Genomic DNA, 19,325 nt, shown 5'->3' with positions numbered 1-19,325 from the left:
TTTCATAATCAATCAAAAATTCATATTCAACAAACACAAAACTTGTCAGAGGTATTGTTTTAAGTTAGAAAACTATTGTTTCTTAAATATAATTTCTGACTTTCTTTTCTTCTCTCCCTTCCTAGTGTTAAAAAAATTGTTTGAGAACTTTTGTCAAGGCTGCATCCTATAATATTCCTGGAATTCTATAGGTTGTGAGTGATACTCAACTTACAAATAGGTAGAGGGGATGAACCATCTGCCCTAATCTTTCTAGATTGTGAGTGCCACAGAGTCTTTTTAGGTGATAAGATTATGTCATATTTATTTATTTCAATTATTTTCTAAATAAAAATAGAAATCAAACTTGAAAACATGTTTGAATGATAATTTTTTCTATTTTCATACTTGTGTGACCCACCATCAATATAAATATTATAAATATTTATACACCATTATTTCATATATATATATATATATTGAAAATTAAATATTGTATGATTTTGTTCATTTACTAGATTATGTATTATTATAAATGGATATATTTTTATATTAGATTAATTTATTTGATTAATCATTTTTTTTTCACAATTTTTTGGTTAGTGAAAACAAAAAACCAAACATGATTTTACAAATATTATTTTTAAAAATTAATTTTCACTTTTTTTTAACCAAATACATTTTCAAAAAATGAAAAAATAGAAAATAAAAATTAATTTTTTTTAAAAAAGGTTTTCTAAATCTTAAATTTCTTGGAAGATGAAGGTTGTGTGTAGCTTATAAGAAGGTAGATGGGTAAGCCATCTGTTCTAATATAGTAATATTCAAGCATTTGTAGATATTGTTTGTTTGATGAACTTAGGGGAAAGAAAAGGGTATTGCTGGTAGCCTAAATCCTCTTTGGAAGAAGCTGGTTGTGAAAAACTTGAGAATTCATGAATTGTTGATACAACTCTGAGCAAAACTGTCTAATCAGAAAAAGGTTTTCTGTTCAAGAACAGTTGGGCTCAAATCTTTAAAATGGAATTTTTTTCTAAAAGAATCAGATGCCCATTTCATGTGATTCTGGACCCAATTCACAACCTAACCCAAGAAACCCAAGCCCAACCCCGCGTTAAACCCAAGTTAAACCCCAAATTCCTCCCTATTTTCTTATCTTCCAAACGCTGCAAACCTGACAGACAGCTCTCAGAGTGAGCCCACAAAAGCGCGCCAAAAAAAAAAAACCACCATGCCTGAACTTCCAAAGGTAGAAGCCGCGAGAAGAGTCGTCGAAGAGCACTGTGTGGGCAAGAAGATCACGAAAGCTGTGATCGCTAATGACTCAAAGGTCATCGATGGAGTCTCTCCTTCAGATTTTGAAGCCTCTCTTCTCGGTAAAACCATTGTCTCTGCCCACAGAAAGGGCAAAAACATGTGGCTCCAGCTCGATTCCCCTCCTTTTCCTTCCTTCCAGTTCGGTACGGCTCCAACCCTAGATGAGAAAATGTGGGTTTTTTAGTTTAGGGTTTATTGTGGAACAGTGGACCCATGTGAGAATTTGGGCCTTTGATCGTTAAATGAAGTTCTATTGCGAAATGCGGATTTTTTTTTTTAATATAGATGTATTTAGCTTTATTTAAGTGGTTTTGCTGATTTCACGGTTCTAGAAACTGGTGTGAAGATTGAAACTCCATGACTGACAATGGAGGGACAGACCACCGTTCATGGAAATATGCGATTTTACTGATTTTCCATGTTATGATTTTAAAGTGTAACGTACCAGATAATGTATTATTACTTGTAGAAAATGATCTTTGATGTGTTTCAGGAATGGCGGGTGCTGTATATATAAAGGGTGTTGCAGTTACAAAATATAAGAGGTGAGTTTCCATGGGTTCTTGTGCATGTTCATGGAATTTCAACAAAATGCGTCCATGGATATTTCTGGATGCTATCTTGTTGTCATCCAATTAGCATCTTGAGGGTGTCCCTAAAAATTGGTTTGAAATATGGATAGGTGGTATAATGTAGTTTAATTTGATCATCGTATGAATTAATAGTTCTATTCAGAATTCCGATAAATTTCTTGCTATTTATGATCTAAAAAATTGTTGTAAGGTGTAATGGTAATGATTTAGTTTATTCTATTATCACTGTGCTTCAGCTTCCCTTGTTGCCTGCTTGGAATTATGGGAGTTTTTAAAAAATCTCTTCTAGGTTGCTCCCTTTTTTTTTTATGCTTCTATTGCCATTGGTTAATAATCTTTGCACACCCCTCATGTCATGCTTGATTGTTCATGGTTGTTGATTTTTGACACTAGAAAATCTTATGGATTGAAGGAAGCCTCCCTGCATTGAAAACATTTTTTCAATGGGCTTGAAAAAATCTGCACCAAAGGGAAAAAGTATCTATGCTACTCACATTAATTTTTAGTCCTAAGCCTGACTACTTTTATCGGAGAAGTCTATATTTTAATTTTGACAGTCATGTCGGTTTAGGATCTTATCCTCTTTTGCATTCTTGGTGATCATGTCTTTTCAAGCCATCTTTAGCTGAAATTCTTTTTTGTTGTCCTTTTGTGCTTTGCTGACTTGCATTTGAACTGAGTCACTTCATATTGGTGAATTCATTGGTCTTTGCTATTAATGGTCAAACCATCCTAGACAAGCTTTCCTCCATCCTAATGTCAGTGGTTACTACCTTTAACTTATCACGAGTGCATTTCTTTTAGATTCCATCTGGGCCACTGGTTGTTGCAACACTAACTTCTTAGACTTCCAGGCAGAAAAAAGTAGGTTATAGTCTACGTACAACCATTTCTTGCAATAATCTTGAAGGTTGGGTCAATTACTAATATACCTCTCTCTGATTTATTCATTTCACCTTATGTTCTCAACATGTTGTATCGTAAATACTCTATGATCTATGCTATAAAATATATCTATGATTGCACACTGCTCTAATTTCTTTGTAAACATCCTTGATTAGGACAAACCCTTTCAAGATCAAGTAAAGCTGCCTTTAATAAATTACAGTTGGTTATTGTTGTGATTTTTAGGGTTTATAATGGATAAGAAGGTGAAAGCAGGGTATATGGTTTTCGTAACGGCCAAATTGGCCATGTTTTTAGAATTTTATAGGCTGAAAATAAGAAAAAGCTTGATAGTATTCTTGGAAGGCAAGGGAAAATAAGGGTTTTGCACTAAGATAGTAAAGGTAATACTAAGGTTTGTGATTAGGGGTAGGGTTTAGGGATAAAATTGGGATCACGGAAGGCTGGCCATGGGTTGAAAAGTTTGCATGATAGAACAAAGGATAGAAAGAAGTGACAAGGAGATTAATATGGGTGAAACTTGATTGTTCCACCATCTAATGGTAATATTATGTTTTGTGAGATTAGTGTGTGATCTTTGGCAATGAGATGCAGGATAAGTTCTTGCTAGGGAGAATTTTCCAGTGGAAATGTTAGGTAATTGGTTGTCAAGAGGTTGAAGGCAGTGATAAATGGTTAAGATTGATAACTAGATATGATTAACATGAAACTAACGAAAAACAAAGCAAAGGAGTGAAAAGTTGTGGTATGGCAAATAGTAGTCTCTTCTTGGCAGTATAAGATCAATAAAAGAAGATGATTGGCGAGAAGTGGTCAATGTAAATTTTATTGTTTTACTGAATTTTGATTCATCAAAATCTTTTTCTTTGTTATTCAAAATATGACTTGTGATGGATTTAACTTTTTCATATCTGATGCTTATTGAGTGTATTCTCCTCTATAAAACAGTTTGCAATTATGGGTCATAATAACGTAAAGAGTCTTGATTACAGGTCTGCTGTCAAGGATACTGATGAGTGGCCATCCAAATATTCCAAGTTATTTATTGAAGTAAGCATTGTTACTCTTTTCCTAAATCTATGGCGTTGACAATCTGATTGAAATTACTAGGAAATTAATTCCCTGATTTTCAAGATTATATGGTCATATCCTTTTCTGTTTCATTTGCCTAATTTGTAGGATAAAGGATTATTAGTCAACTTTGTTATTTTGTGTAATTTAGTTTCCTAATTTTGTAGGATTGTACGTTATAGATCTTGAAAAAAATGGTATCAAAGTCTGTTCAAGGTCTATAGGTTCTTTTCTAATTTTTAACTTGCAATCTTCATTATTGCTGATTTCCAGTGGCTTTCATTGCCATTATTCTCTGCCTAAAGCGGCCGTCATTGCCTTTACCATTTTTTTTCCTCTCCTCTTAGCAGCCTTCTTTATTGATGATAATTTCCAAATCTTTGTTATAATTCAACAGTTTTTTGCATCAGCAATCACACCAATATTTATTAAGTTTTGTCTCTATTTTGCTACCCACTATGTTGAAAAGCTCAGAAAACGAAACCTAAGAAAATCCGACCTCAAATCCTGCATTCTAGTTGCAACCACCTACCAGACAATGCCAAACCTTTAGCCCTCATTCAAGCTTATCGCCTGAAACTATCTGATATGGTCTCAGCATGTGTGCATGTTATCAAAGGAAAAAGGCTAGTTCGACCACTTTAGTGTATCAACACTGAGTGAAGATGATCCCAAGTTTGCCATCTAGGATGAGGACTCAATGATCATGCCTTGGCTATGGAACATGATGCAATCTGAAATCAGCAGAATGTGTATGTTCCTGACTATGACAAAGGAATTCTAGGGGAGAGTGGAACAGACTTATTTGGTAGTGTAAGATGTTCAAACTACGAGATAAAGACCAAGATTCACTCTACAAAGTACGGTGCCTTATTTATAATTGACTACTATAATGTTATGAAGTGATTGTGATTTAAACCAGACTACTATTACAATCTTAAAATGAAGGATACTGAGGATGTTGCTATATTTCTTAAGCTTATTGAAAGATAGTGAATATTTAAATATTTGGTTGAACGCAACATGGAATGTGATCAAGTATGTGTTCAAGTACTTGGGAAAGAATCATTGATATCATTGAATGAGGTATTCTCAATTATAAGGGCTGAAGAAGGGAGACGAAGTGTAGTGTTGGACACTTTAGTAAGTAAAAGGTCTGCTCTTGCTATTTTGAGCTCTCAAAGCTGTAGTAGGCATACATTCATTGCAATAAAACCAAGTCATACAAAGGAGATGTGCTAGAAATTGCATGGTAAACCACAGTTCCTTGACAAGAATGGTGGAAACCGAAATAGTAGACATCCAAACAGCAAGGAAGCCAAACAACCATCACACTTTTGGAGGAGAAACCCTGCCATGAGAATTCAAAGAGTTCTAAGTTTGAGGGACTCAAAAAGGTAGAGATTGAAAGACTTTGGAGTTTCCTTACTTTACTAGACAAGCCCAATGCATCATGCTCATTGTCCAAATCAGGTAAGTACTCCATGACTAGTTCTTTTAATGTTCAAAAGATTGTTGGCACGAAAAATAGGTTATAGACTCAAGTGCTACCAACCGCATGATCTATGACTCTCATCATTTCTCATCCTAGAACCTACATTCTAGAAACCAAAAAATAAAAGTAGCTGATGATAGTTTAGCTACTATGGCCAGCAAGGGACTATTACCATTACCCCATCTCTTTCCTTAAAGTCCGCATCACATGTTCCTAAACTTTTAGTAAATCTTTTGTCAATTCATCAAGTTATCATAGATATAAATTGCAAAGTAACATTTTTCTCATCCTATTGTGTTTTTTAAGACTTGGATATAGGGAGGATGATTAGTCATGCTAGGGAATAGGAGGGCTCTACTATCTTGAAGTTGGAAGTGACAACAAAAGTGGTCACATATATTTATGTCATCTTTCAAGTTTTTCATCCAATAAAGTCTAAATTTGGCTACATCATTTACGTTTTGGACATCTGTCTTTTCTTTTGTTAAAGTATATGCTTCATTTGTTATTTTGGAATTTGGATGTTAATTGACTTTCATTGTCAAGTTTGTCAATTAGAAAAACATCATCGAGTTCCTTTTCGTTGGAGAAATAATAGATTATCATATCCCTTTACATTTATTTATATTGATGTTTGGGGAGCCTCTCAAATTATAAATATCATTGAAGCTCATTGGTTTGTTTCCTTTATTGATGATTGTTCTCATGTCACTTGGTTATACTTTTTGAAAATCAAATTTGATGTTAGTTCTGTTTTATCTACTTTTCACAAGATAATTAGTACCCAATTTGGTGTTCAAATAAAGACTATCGGATTTGACAATAAGAATGAATTCTTTAACCAAGTTCTATCTTGTTACCTTGAGAGAGAAGGAATAAAACACGAGTCATTGTATACAGATGCTACACAACAAAATGGAGTTGAAGAAAGAAAAATTCACCATCTTCTAAGGTAACCCATGCCCTATGTTTTGAAAACAAATGTGCCTAAATCCTATTAGGGGGTGTTTGGTACACGGGAATAGGGAGTGAGAATAGACATCTCATTCATTTTCTCCCTTATTCCTATGTTTGGATAAATGTTAAGAAGGCGGAAATGAAATAAAAAATTATTCCGGCAGAAATCAAATCCAACTTATGAGTCGGATTTACATTCATTAAAAGTAGGTGGTATTCTGATTCATTAAACCTATTTGATAATATAAAATAACCTAAATTACTATTTTACCCTCTTATCTTGTTCTTCAAACCTGATGTTTATCTTCTTTGTAAAGGTAGAGATCCATTCATCATCCACTTTTTATCTTCTTTGCAAAGCTAGAGACCCACTCATCATTCAATTCTCTGCAACAAGTGATTCTTCCAAATTGAATCAATTAAACCTTCCAAGATATTTAAAAAAAAAAAAATCAATTTCTAATTTATAGGGTTTTGGATGTTCATTTTGATTGTTGGATCTAGGATTCGTCATTGTTTGCTGCAACTAGGTTTTGAAAACTCCCTTCTATATCTTCGATCAGGTTTACCTTATTTTCCTTTTCTTCTTCTACTTCTTTATATGTGTTTCTTCTTCTCTATAAATCGATTAATTTTTTTTATTAATTTATGTTTGGAATCTAAATTTGAATTATTTAAAATTTTGATAAAAAAAAACGAATATTTAAAATTTTTTAAGGTTATGGATTTTATCGGATATGATACTTGTTGAAAATTAGAATAAATTTGAATTCTTTTATTTCCTCTTTTGAAAATAGGAAAAACATTTGCTAGCTTTGAGAATTTAAATATTATAATAAATAATTTTTTTTGAAAAATATAATTTTATAACTACTTAAGCATGACAAATTATTCAAATTTTTAATAAAAATAATAATTGAATATTTGTGCATTAGGGTTATACGATTTTTTATGGTTAATTTTTTATTTATTGAGTATATATATATTTTTTAGTCTTATTATTTAATAACAAAAAACCTCTCAAATTTTATTTTTTTAAAATAAAAGTAAAAATAAAAAAATATTTTAAATTATATGTAAGGATATTATTGTAAATTTATTTCTTTTTCATTTCCATTCCTATTATTATCAAACATTGGAATGGAAACAAATAATCATTCCAATCTTGCATTCCTAAGTTCATCCAAATGATAGAAATGGAATCATCAAATTCATTCCATTCCACTAAGAAATAGGAAAGAAAACAAAATATTATTTCCATTCCCTATTCCGACGTACCAAACACCCCCTTAGGGAAAGCAGTATTAATTGTGTCTTACTTAATCAGTTGGTTATCTTCTAAAGTATTGGGAAAAAAAGTCCTAATAAATATTCTTTTTGAATTCTTTCCTCATTTTCATGAGTTAGATCCCACTTAAAGTGGTTAGATGTGTCTCCTTTGTCCATATTCATGCTCAAAGTTGTGGCAAACTTGATCCTTGAGCTTTTAAATGTGTATTCATTGGTTATTCACCAACAAGAAGGGGTACAAATATTATTACCCTCAAAATTATCAGATTTAGTTCCTTTCCATCCAACTAAATTTATTTGGAAATCAAAAGTCTTATCGAAGGTCAAGGCCTTTGTTTGGATAGTGGCACACAAGAAGGTAAATACCAATGACATGCTTCAATTGAGAAGACCTTCCAAAGCCCTTAGTCCAGATTGGTGTATACTATGTAAGGGGGAGTGGAGAGATGAGCGACCACCTATCTCTACATTGTCCGTTCACTTTGGGTTTGTGGCATCGACCTTTTATATAGGGAGGGATGATGTTAGCCTAGGAGTTGTTGTGATATGATGACTATTTCTTTTATGGGTTTTGGGAATTCAACTAAAAGGCAAGACACTTTTGAGGATTGCTTGTCTCACTTTGATTTGGATGGTGTGGCGAGAGAGAAATGTTAGGATCTTTGAGGATAAATGGAGGACATTTGAAACATTATGAGAATTATTTCATTTATTTACTTCTTTGTGGGCCTCTTGTACTGATGATTTTAAAGGCATTCCTTTAAACATCATTCAACTTAGTTGGCTTTCGGTATGTACACCACTAGGATTAAGCCACCAATGAAAGGAGCCTAGCCACTAAAGTTAATATTATATCATTTTTTAAATTATTTAATATAAATATAATTTAATAAAAATGAAACAAAATTGTTAAATTTTTAAGTAGTGAAGTATTTATGTTTAAAAATATATTACAACATCATGACAACTCTATGCGTATGTTTATTCTATAATAAAAAATCTAGATATCAAATAAAAAGTAATTGAATTTTTTATTAAAGTATTTAATCATAATTAATATAAATATACATGATTAATTTTTTATTATTTAATAAACAAGCATACATTATTACTCGTTGGAGCGTATGATGGTGAGTATGACTTAATTACATAGGATTTGTTTGACAAGATTTTTTCCTAAAATTTCAAGAAATAAAAAAATTATTAATCCTATTTTAATGGATTTCTTGGACACAAAATTCCTAGAATTTTAGAAAATTAAAATAATAATCATATTTAGATGGGATTTCTAGCTCTTATAAAATTAAAATAAAAAGAAATTATATTTCAATCACAATCTTTTACAAAATGTATCAAAGCTAGATATAGAAGTGGAGGCAGTTATAAACACCAAAAAAAAAAAAGGTAGAAGAATATACTAAATATAAACTTGATAGTTTCTCATTCTTTAATTTAAATTTATGTGTGCAAATTTTATTATGTCATATGTACCTTTTCATTTAAAATAAAATGGTAAATATTAATTTTACAATTATTAATATTTGCATTTGATAAATATCGATTTTCATTTTTATTTAAAAAATAAAAATGGAATAGAGCATATGAATGGGATTTTCTATTTTTCAAAAATATATTATTTTTATCCAAATAAGTGTAATTATCTCATACCCTATGATTTATCTATTTTCTTCTCTGTTAATTGTTTTTCTTCTCCATGTTGTTGGAAATTATTATGGTAGTGCTTACTTTGTTTTCAAAATATAATAAATAATTTAGTATACCATTAAACTATCATTCTATATAAAATTTATTAAGTAGAAAATACTTATTATTGTATTGTTATTTTTTTATTATATTTTCTTTTTTGTAATTTTCAGACTACTCCCAACTTTTTACATATTTTCTTCTTCATCACCACCCCTTGATGAAACCCTAGCCCTAACCCTAAATGTAACCTTAATTCCAAGCTTTCAAATGATGGGTCGACAATAATTTTCTCCATGATTCCATGCTCATGCCTTGCTTCCCTCAAATCCATCTACAAATCATGGAAACTATTCTTGCCCTCCAAGGCCTTAATTTCCCTTTGCCAAAACAACCACCAATCCTCTTAGGGTTTTTTCTTAGTAAAATCGTTTGCATGGCCTTAAAATCGTTTTTTTCAGCCTTATCCAATGTCTCAAATTTTGTTCCTTTCTACCCAGCCAATTTTTTTGTGGAAATCAAACGTTCCCTCTAAGGTCAAGGCCTTTGCATGGTTAGTGGCACATAAGAAAGTAAATACCAATGACATGCTACAGTTGAGAAGGCCTTTCAAAACCCTTAGCCCTGATTAGTGTATCCTTTGTAGGAGCAGAGAGACCATTGATCATCTCTTTTTGCATTGTTTGATTACTTTGGGATTGTGACATAGAATTTTTTCACACACTAAGATGGAGTGGGTTCGGCCAGACAATATTTGTGATATGATGGTGATTTCTTTCAAGTGTTTTAAGAATTCTATTAGAGGCAAAACTCTTTGAAGGATCGTGTGCCTCTCTGTGTTGTGGATTGTGTGGAGAGAGAGGAATGTTAGGATTTTCGAGGACATTTGGAAGACAGATGATGAGAGATCAGCTTCGTTTCTATGTTTCTTTTTGGGCTCATTGTACAGACATTTTTAAACCCTATCCTTTGAGTGTAATTTAGCTTAATTGACTTTCGATATGTACACCCTAGGGTTGAGACTATAGGGTCAAGAGATGTTATGCTTGTATAGGCCTTTTGTACCTTTTGTATAGCCTTCCTTGGTTAGTGGAGGTTTACTTAGTTCTTTTGATTAGGTTTGTACATCATGGGGAGGGGATAGAATGTGAAGACTGGATATTGAGTTGGTGAAAGTGGGAGGAAGGTTAGTGGGTACGATAAGAAGCAGAAGGATGAAGGTGTCTGAAAGCAGGTGTTGGTTCACGATAGAATCGAAATCCTTTGAGATTTCGATTGATCAAGCGGGAGGGAGGTTAGTGGGTACAATCATGGAGAGGGGAAGAGGCTTTGTGGAGTGGATTAAATTTGCTGCTAAAAGCCTGTCCCAGTTACTGGAAGGGGTAGAGGACTTTTGCAACATTGTTGAAAGGAAGAAGGTCTCTAAGACGTGGTTAGAAGGAGGAAGAAGTTTATGCTTGGGACTAAGGAGGAATTCAGTTGGTCGCTTTTTGCTTTGCTCTGTCCGCTCTACGGAAGGACGAAGGTTTTCCCTTGTGTTCCCTGAAGGAAGAGGGATGGTGGGAGGGTGGGTCTTGCTAGCCAATAAACTCAGAAGTCTTGGGATTGTGCCTCCTTTTGTTAGCCCTAAAGTACCTGAAATGGTCGTCTCCTCTTAAGGTTTGACTAATAGTCTTGTTAGAGGTTTGTCTTATGCTGAAGCAGCCAAGCTTGGTCGTAGGGGAGTAGGAGAGAAAGTGTGGCTCCAGATTGGGGGGATAAACTCTTTCAGCAAACTACAGGATTTAAGGGACTATCTTGTGGAGAAATGGGGAGAGGGGGAGCTCATTTCTTTGTCTTCCCTAATTTGGGCCAAGGCCTTCTGGAGATTGAAAGGGGAGATTCACCTTGCTTTTCTTGGAGACTCTCTCATTCTCTTTGAGTTTGAACTCTGCTCGGAGGCAAAGCGGATTCTCTCAGAAGGACCTTACTTTTACAGGAGGAAAAGGCTTTGGCTAGATAAATGGGTCCCTGAGGCTGGTTGTGTCAGAGAAGGTGTGGAGGTGGGTGAAGTGTGGGCAAGATTGTTAGGCCTTTCCCTCTTTCTCTGTGACAATGCCTTTTTCAAACAGTTTGGCGATGCTCGTGGGAGTTTTGTAGCGGTTGATAAGGACACTGTTGGGTGTCGGAATTTAAACTAGGCAAGGATTTTGGTGAGAATAGTTGGTGAGAACACTCTTAGTAGCTTGTAGGTTGTGGTGCAAGAGAGTTGTTTTTCCATTCCTTTATGGTGGGAGTTGTCCCCTCGGGTTTCGGTGGTGAAACCATGCAGAGGTGGCCATAAGCTGAAGGTTAAGGATGACTCGAAGTGTGCTTCACGCGCGAGGGCAAGAATGGAGTTGGCCACTTTCTCAAAGGAAAAAGGTCTAGCCTGTGTGTCGCATTTGGAGCAGTGTAGGGGAGCTGGTGACATGACGCAGCTCTGGTCTTCTGATCCTGCACTGCAGAGGGGTGGTTCTGAGCCACTGTTTGAAAAGACGGAGTTGGGCCTATCTTCAGGTGGGGAAACGACCCAACAGCTTGGGGTTGGCCCAAGTGTGAAGGAGAGGTCTTTAGGGGCCTTTGTCCAGAACAAGGATTTGGGCCAAGTTATTGGGATGGACTTTTTTCCAGAGTCAAGATAGAGGAATGAGATGGATTGTTTGACTAAAGCCCAAGGAGCCTTAGTGGGCTCAGAGGGCTCATTTAGGAGGTTGGAAGGACCGGCCCACATCCTTCCCTTTTTTGAAAGGGCCTCTGTGATCTCGCAGAGACTGGTTTCGTTACAGGGAGATGAAGGCAAACCTCGCGAGTCCCAACTTTCTGTGGAAGATGTCAAGCTTGCTCTTGAGCAGCGAACTCCTCTTGTTTTTTATGCCTTGAGTTTAGACGCCACGAATGACGCGTTGATGGAGGAGGCCGCTCGCTTTCCAGGTCAAATTCCCTCTGTCCTTTCTCTCGGGGGGGGGGGGGGGGGGGGGGGACAAGTTATCACTTCTACTCCATCTCCTTCTTCTTTGCCCTACAACGCTAAAATCTTGGGACCCTTGGTTTGTTGGGAGGACTTGGATGGCTTTTCGATGGATGGTAATGCTTTGGAGCCAGGGCCTTTGTGTATTGCCCAACTAGATGGCTCGGAGGTTCAGTGGCCCTCTCACCTTGTGTGTTTCGGGGGTAACGAAAGCAAGGAAGGTGCAATCGAGGACGCCTTCTCTGATGAGACTTTTGGAAGATTGCTATCGTTCAGTAGGTTCATGGGGTTGCCGGTGGATGGCTTCGAAAATGAAATCTTGACTATGTTTCGAAGTTTAGAGTGTAGAAAAAGGGGCAAAGATTTTGTGTAAGGAGGAAAAAAGAATCCCTTTCTTAGGTCCAGAGTCGAGAGAGAGTTATGAAAGCTAGAGTGCTCCTTTAAGTATGGGTCCCCCTTAGGTTCAAGAAAAAGGAGTGGGAAATTTCTTGGGGAGTGTTCAAGAAGTGTTGATGTTAATTAGAATTCTCTCTTGGAATGTCAGGGGAATAAATGATAAGGATAAAAGAAAGGTAGTGAAAGCATTTTTAAGGTTGCAAAGGGCAGTCCTAGTTTGTTTGCAGGAGACAAAATGCAAACTCATGTCGGATTTGGTAGTGAGAAGTTTGGGTTTTGGTAAATTCATGAATTGGGGAAGTGTGCACTCCAGAGGATAGGCAGAGGGCATCTTAGTTTTCTAGGATTGCAGAGTGTTGGAGCTTCTTGAGATGGAAACAGGGTAATATTCCATATTGTGTTGGTTCAAAAATTGCGATGACAATTTCGTTTGGATTTTTTCTGGTGTTTATGGATCAGTCCATTATTCTGAGAGAGAATTCCTGTGGTCTGAACTTGGGGATATTAGGGGTTTGTGGAGTGATCCTTGGTGCGTCGGTGGTGATTTCAATGTGGTTAGACTGCCCAGCGAAAGGAGAAATTGCTTGAATTTGTCTTCGGCAATGAGGCGTTTTTCAGAGGTAATTGATGAGTTGCAGTTGAGGGATCTGCCTCTCGCTGGGGCTCTTACACTTGGTGTGGCGGTTTAAATAATAGATCAGCTTCTAGACTCGATCATTTTTTATTCTCAGAGGACTGGGAGAGTTACTTTTCCAACCTTTCTCAAAGCTTGTTGCCTAAACCCACTTTTGATCATTCTCCTATTTTGTTGGATGGAGGAGGAATTAGAGGCAGAAAAACCCTTTTTTGCTTCGAAAATATGTGGTTGAAAGTGGAGGGGTTCAAAGACTTGGTCAGGAAGTGGTGGACTTGCTACAATTTCAGCGGATCCTATAGTCACATTCTTGCTTGTAAGTTAAAGGCTCTAAAGCAGGATCTAAAAGTGTGGAATAGAGATGTGTTTGGAAATGTCTCTTTGAATAAAAACATCGCTCTTAGTCAAATGGGTTTCTGGGACGCCAAGGAAAGAGACTGTGGTCTCTCTTTAGAGGATTGTGAGGCCAGAAGACAGGCAGTGGAGGAGTTCAGCAAGTGGGCAGTCTTGGAAGAGATCTCTTGGAGGCAAAAGTCAAGAGAATTGTGGTTGAAAGAAGGTGATAAAAATTCAAAGTTTTTTCACAGGATGGCTAATGCTTGAAGAAGAAAGAATTTTCTATCTTCTATTACAGTGGATGGTAGGAAGTTGACTGAGGAGACTGAGATAAAGGAAGGGGTGGTTAATGCGTTCCATAATATTTTGTCAAAAAAAGGGGATTGGAGACCAAGTATTTCGGGACTGCCTTTCCATCCTTGGATAGTGTTGAGGCGGGGCTCCTCGAGGAGGCCTTTTCTGTGGAAGAGGTCTAGACTGCAGTCTTTGGTTTGAATGGGGATAAAGCCCCTAGACCGGATGGGTTTACATCGGCTTTTTGGCAATTTTGTTGGGACATAGTCAAACACAAAGTAATGGGCTTTTTTGCTATATTTCACAGTTTTGACTGTTTTGAGAGAAGCTTAAATTCCACCTTTATTGTTCTCATTCCTAAGAAAGGGGGTATAGATAATTTGAAGGATTTTCGTCCTATAAGCCTAGTGGGGAGTCTTTACAAGATTCTAGCTAAAGTTCTGACTAATAGATTGAAGAGAGTGGTGGGAAATGTGATTTCGAACTCCCAACATGCCTTTGTGGAAGATAGACAAATTTTGGATGTTGTCCTTATAGCAAATGAGGCCTTAGATTCAAGACTAAAAAGTGCAAAGGGTGGTATTATTTGCAAGATGGATATTGAAAAAAACGTATGATCATATGAATTAGGGTTTTTTATTAGCAATCTTGGATAAGATGGGGTTTGGGACTAAATGGGTGAATTGGTTGAGGTGGTGTATTTCTTCAACCCGTTTCTCAATCTTGCTTAATGGTTCTCCTGTAGGCTTTTTCCAAAGTTCTAGAGGCCTAAGACAGGGAGATCCTCTTTCTCCTTTCCTTTTCATTTTAGCAATGGAGGTGTTGTCTTCTATATTGAAGAGGGCTTTACAAGGAGGCTTTCTTGAGGGTTTCATAACACTAGAAATGAAATTTAATTCATTGGAAAAAGTAATAAATTTTAGAAAAACTTTAATTTATTAACGTGACCAAACACTACGCCCTGCCTTCCTTATTTCTTGATAACGAATGTGCAAATAAAAGTTAAATAATATAGTTGGCATTCACCAAAAAAAAAAAAATGCTTATAAAAAATCGCAATAAATTTTATTTCCATTTTAAAACCAAAAAATTTCTTATTCTCATTTTTTATTCCAATGTCCGTGATCTAAATAAATTTTTATTCCAATCTTAACCCTAAATCTGTGCAAATCAAGTTAAGCATGGGAAATTCTTATCCTACCCCATTTCATTGCATTTACAAATTTTCAATTATTTTTTAAAATTTTAATTATACTAAAATAAATATAATTTATAAATAAACAAATAATGTTTTGTTAAGTTTCTCTACTTTGTTTTTGTTATGTGACTCACATGTGATAAATTTGAATGGGTGGTTACCAACATGCACCTTTATTATGAGTTATGACATTTTTCTCTACCGTTTCAGGAACATGTGTGAAGAATTTTTTTTTAGTGTGATAGAGGGGTGAGAATAGCCAAGAGGGAAAAAAAAGTGCTAAAGGAGACAAGATTAATTATTTTATTTCTTAGGGAGATATTAGTTATTGTTGTATGGTAAGCTGTGTACATAAAAGCTTGATTCATATAAGAGTTTTGAGGGTATAATTTTTCAATAATAGTACATTATCCAAGTCCCCTTTCCTTCTTTGTAGATATAGATTAAATTGATCAAATCACGTAAATAATATGTCTGTTTTCTTTTATTACACTAATGATTGAATTCTTGTGTTAGTTTTTGCATATTGCATCTTATTATTTGGTTTTTTGCGGTTTAAGGTTTAACAAATTTTATGAAAAATACACTTAAAAATTTAATTTTATGTATGTTTAAAGAAAATATAAAAGAAATTTATTAAATTTTATTAATTTTATATATAATCAAATCACGTTGACCTTGAAAATATCTACGATGTTGCATGGATACATTGATTATATTTATTAGCTCCTTACTTAAGTGTTGGTCATTATCATGATGATAATCTTTTAATACGCACAATAGGCTCTCTTTTTATATTTATATATACACACATACATGAAAGATACAACCAAGGTATTATATCTTTACTTTTTGGACGGTGATATGTTTTGAAAGCAAATTTGAGTTTTATAAATTAGTTAACATTTATTTTTAGGCATTCAAGTCCAAAAATGTGACAATTTCTTAAATTTCCACAAAATTTTCTATTTTGAATCCTATTTTCAATTGGATTTCAATTATTAAGCGCACCTTTGGTTTTAGAAATTTTGATATAGAAAAGACTTTGAAATGAGAAGTAGAAAAAAAATAAAAAATAAAAAATTGATTTAAAGTAAATAAAGTATTTATATATAGAACTTCAAACTCCTTTAACTTGTTTTAATTATTCTATATAAAGATTAAATAATTTAAAATTTTATGATTTTTAATTAATTTTAATTATATTTTATTTTCTTTTATATTTTGTAAAATAAAAAAAAAAATTCTTTGACATTTTTGTTTTTTTTTTTTTTTTGTGACTAATTTTCTAAAATCAAACATAAAATTAAATGGTAAATATAAAATTTCTACAATAAGATATATAATTTATTTCATATGCTTAGGAATTTCTATTTAAATATTTGATTAAAAGAGATAGGATAATACCCGTATTTGGAAAAAACAATTTTATTAAAAAATTGTTGGAGGGTATTTTTATTTAAAAAAAATATTATATTTCATGTTTTAAAAAAATGAATATTATGTTTTCGAACTTGTATTTTTAATGTAGCTTTTAATCAAATAATCCTTTTACAAAAGGTTTTATTATATTAATTAAAATTTGTATAAGTTTTGGGACACCTCTATCTCCGAACCATGGTCGCAATCAATAAGCCACCTTATCCATTGGCCTAACCCACCTTTCATATACACTTGTGGAGTGATGCTTTTCAAATCATCTTTGGCACTACTTCACAAGTTGTGTTGCCATGAAAGCTACTCGTATGGCTTGATTACTTTCCTCTACTCTTGGTTGAGAGTGAGTGGCTCAATTATTGAGCTTTATTTAAAGCTTGTAAATGAGGAACTTGGTTCGTATGGTCACCTTTCTCGTGACAAATTGTCAATGAATAAGGATGATAATGGGTTAGGTTTTTTTTAGTTTCATTTTACTTTGATCTGAATTTATAATGAAAATACATATATTAGAGTTAGGTTTGAGATTTTTTGGAAATTAGGTTGAGTTTAGGACAGAGTTAGATATTGCATTTGATTTTTTTTTTATTTTTCGTTTTTAATATGTTTATAGAATTATAACAAATTCACTTGTAAAAAAAATAAGTTATAAAATTTATAATATCAATTTGATTATAAAACATATTTATATTTAATATAATTTAAAAAAAATTAAAAAACTAAAATGGAACATGACATGATAAATATGTAAAGTTATTATACTTGTCCTATCTCGTTCTGTTCTATCTAATTTTTTGTGAGGATATAAATGAGAATGAATTTATATAAATGAAACCGACCTAAAATTAGACGAAAATGAGAATGAATTTATATAAACGAAACCGACCTAAAATTAGATGGAAATGAGAATGGATTTATATAAACGCAACCGGCCCATCTTGAGTTAGGCTATAGGACGAGGCATTTGGACACTAACATGGGTGAAATGTGGACAAGCAACAACCAAAATTGAAACCACTCCTTGTCTTTATTACCGATTTGTGCTGATGTCCTCTCATGGAGTATGAAAAAAGTCAAAAAACTAAGGAAGAAGACAACCACTGTTCACCAGCTGACACAAAACTCATCCATTTTTTTCCCCAACAATTATGCGAGAAAATCAAGAGAAGGATCTACAAAAAATATGTCAAATTCGTGCTCTTTGCATCGTGATTCAATTATTGATAGTTCATGACAGCCCGAATAGTTAGTTTCCTTTTGCGACTCTAGCATGAATATTTGCACAATCACTAGTGAAAGTTTCTAATTCAAAGAAAGTTTTTTCTTAGTGTTAGGTGACTCTCAAAATATTTGGTGGTATTATTAGCGTACTTTTAGGCATGTTGCAATAAACTGACCCCCAACCCTAAAGTCATAATCAAGATTGGTGCCCAAACTTTTGAGAATTGGGTTGAAAAAGCAACCAACGTAACTTTTGAGGGATCCTCAAAAATCATTTTTGGGTCTTGTTGGAATATGATGTCTTATTTAGACCATGAAAATTTTAGTGAACGAGAAAAATAATAATAATAAATATGAAAAAAAATAAATTTAAATCCCAGATTATTTTCCCCACTCTTTTGACTTTTGGGTTTTATCTTTTATTTTTTAAGAATATTGAATAAATCGCATTTGCTCCGACTTAAAACTAAACATGTTATCTTACTCACCACCATTGTTATAGTGGACACTCTTGATCACTCACGTAAGAGCCATCATCTTTGTATTATTATGAAAACACCCTCCTACCATATAAATGTGGAAAATGAGGAGGTAAGGACAAAAACTAAGTCATTCATGAAAAACAACCTATTGGAAAGGGTTTTTGTTTTGTTTTTTGTTTTTTTTTTCTTTCCAAATGTTGTCAAAGAGTGAATAGAGTGTGTTTTTTGGACCAACCTTTGAGACGACTAAAGCTAAGAAAACAACATATATATGCGTCTCTTCTTCAACCCTCTACAATTCTAAAACGGGATAAACATTGAGATGGTGTGCATCACATGGTTCATGAATGATTCTCACAATTCTCTCATGTTAACGCTGTTTAAATACGACTGCTACCTAACCCTAAATCTTCTCTTGTCCACAACCCTTTTAAGTACATATTTTTTAGAAAATTTTAGGGTCCCAAATATAGAAAAGTGGTGGATGATAAAAAAATGAAAATTAAATGATGAAAAAAAAATCATTTCTTTCTAATTCTTTTTTTATCGATTTAATTTTTTTTATATTTTTCTTTGGTAGATGATATTTGTTTTTTTTTTTAAACTTTTTACTGTGATATACTTTCAAATTCTAAATTATTTATTGTTTATTTTTTTGTTAACTTATTATTTATTTCTTAAATTTTTTATTAAATAAAAAAGCCAATATATTTAATATTTTTAAAACTAAAAGGAATATATTATTTTTTCTTTATTTTTTAATATTTAATAGAAATAAAATATTTAAAAAAGTAAACAATTTAATTTTTAATACTATTATCTACTTTTAAGTTTTATTTTGAATTAAGTAAAAAAAAAATACCTCCTAATATTACAACTTTAAAATGATGTCCGATTAGTATTTTAGATTTTTATATAAAAAAAAATTAAATGTGAGAAAAAAAATTATTTCTTTCTAATGCTCGATTCAGTTTTCTTTTCTATTTTCCTTCAATCTGAGATTGAGGTGGTGTTGGGTAATATATT

The 19,325-nt window shown here is 33.5% G+C and overlaps 1 protein-coding gene across 2 annotated transcripts; it reads left to right on the top strand.

The window, feature by feature from the left end:
- The first annotated feature begins 891 nt into the window (after positions 1 to 891).
- Positions 892 to 15,559, top strand: LOC117922116 (formamidopyrimidine-DNA glycosylase-like). 2 transcript variants are annotated; one of them, XM_034840144.1, is made up of 4 exons: positions 892 to 1,439; positions 1,790 to 1,841; positions 3,788 to 3,845; positions 15,370 to 15,559. In XM_034840144.1, exons 1-4 carry the CDS (start codon positions 1,211 to 1,213, stop codon positions 15,379 to 15,381), a joined length of 351 nt encoding a protein of 116 aa, XP_034696035.1. In that variant the 5' UTR covers positions 892 to 1,210; the 3' UTR covers positions 15,382 to 15,559. The 2 variants fall into 2 exon arrangements, with proteins under 2 accessions (XP_034696035.1, XP_034696036.1); XM_034840145.1 differs by lacking the exon at positions 15,370 to 15,559 and adding an exon at positions 5,668 to 5,696 and having other exon boundaries at positions 893 to 1,439.
- The last annotated feature ends 3,766 nt before the right edge of the window (positions 15,560 to 19,325 follow it).

Source organism: Vitis riparia, chromosome 9, assembly GCF_004353265.1.
Source record: "Vitis riparia cultivar Riparia Gloire de Montpellier isolate 1030 chromosome 9, EGFV_Vit.rip_1.0, whole genome shotgun sequence".
Taxonomy (NCBI): domain Eukaryota; kingdom Viridiplantae; phylum Streptophyta; class Magnoliopsida; order Vitales; family Vitaceae; genus Vitis; species Vitis riparia.
This window is presented reverse-complemented; position numbering and strand designations above follow the sequence as displayed.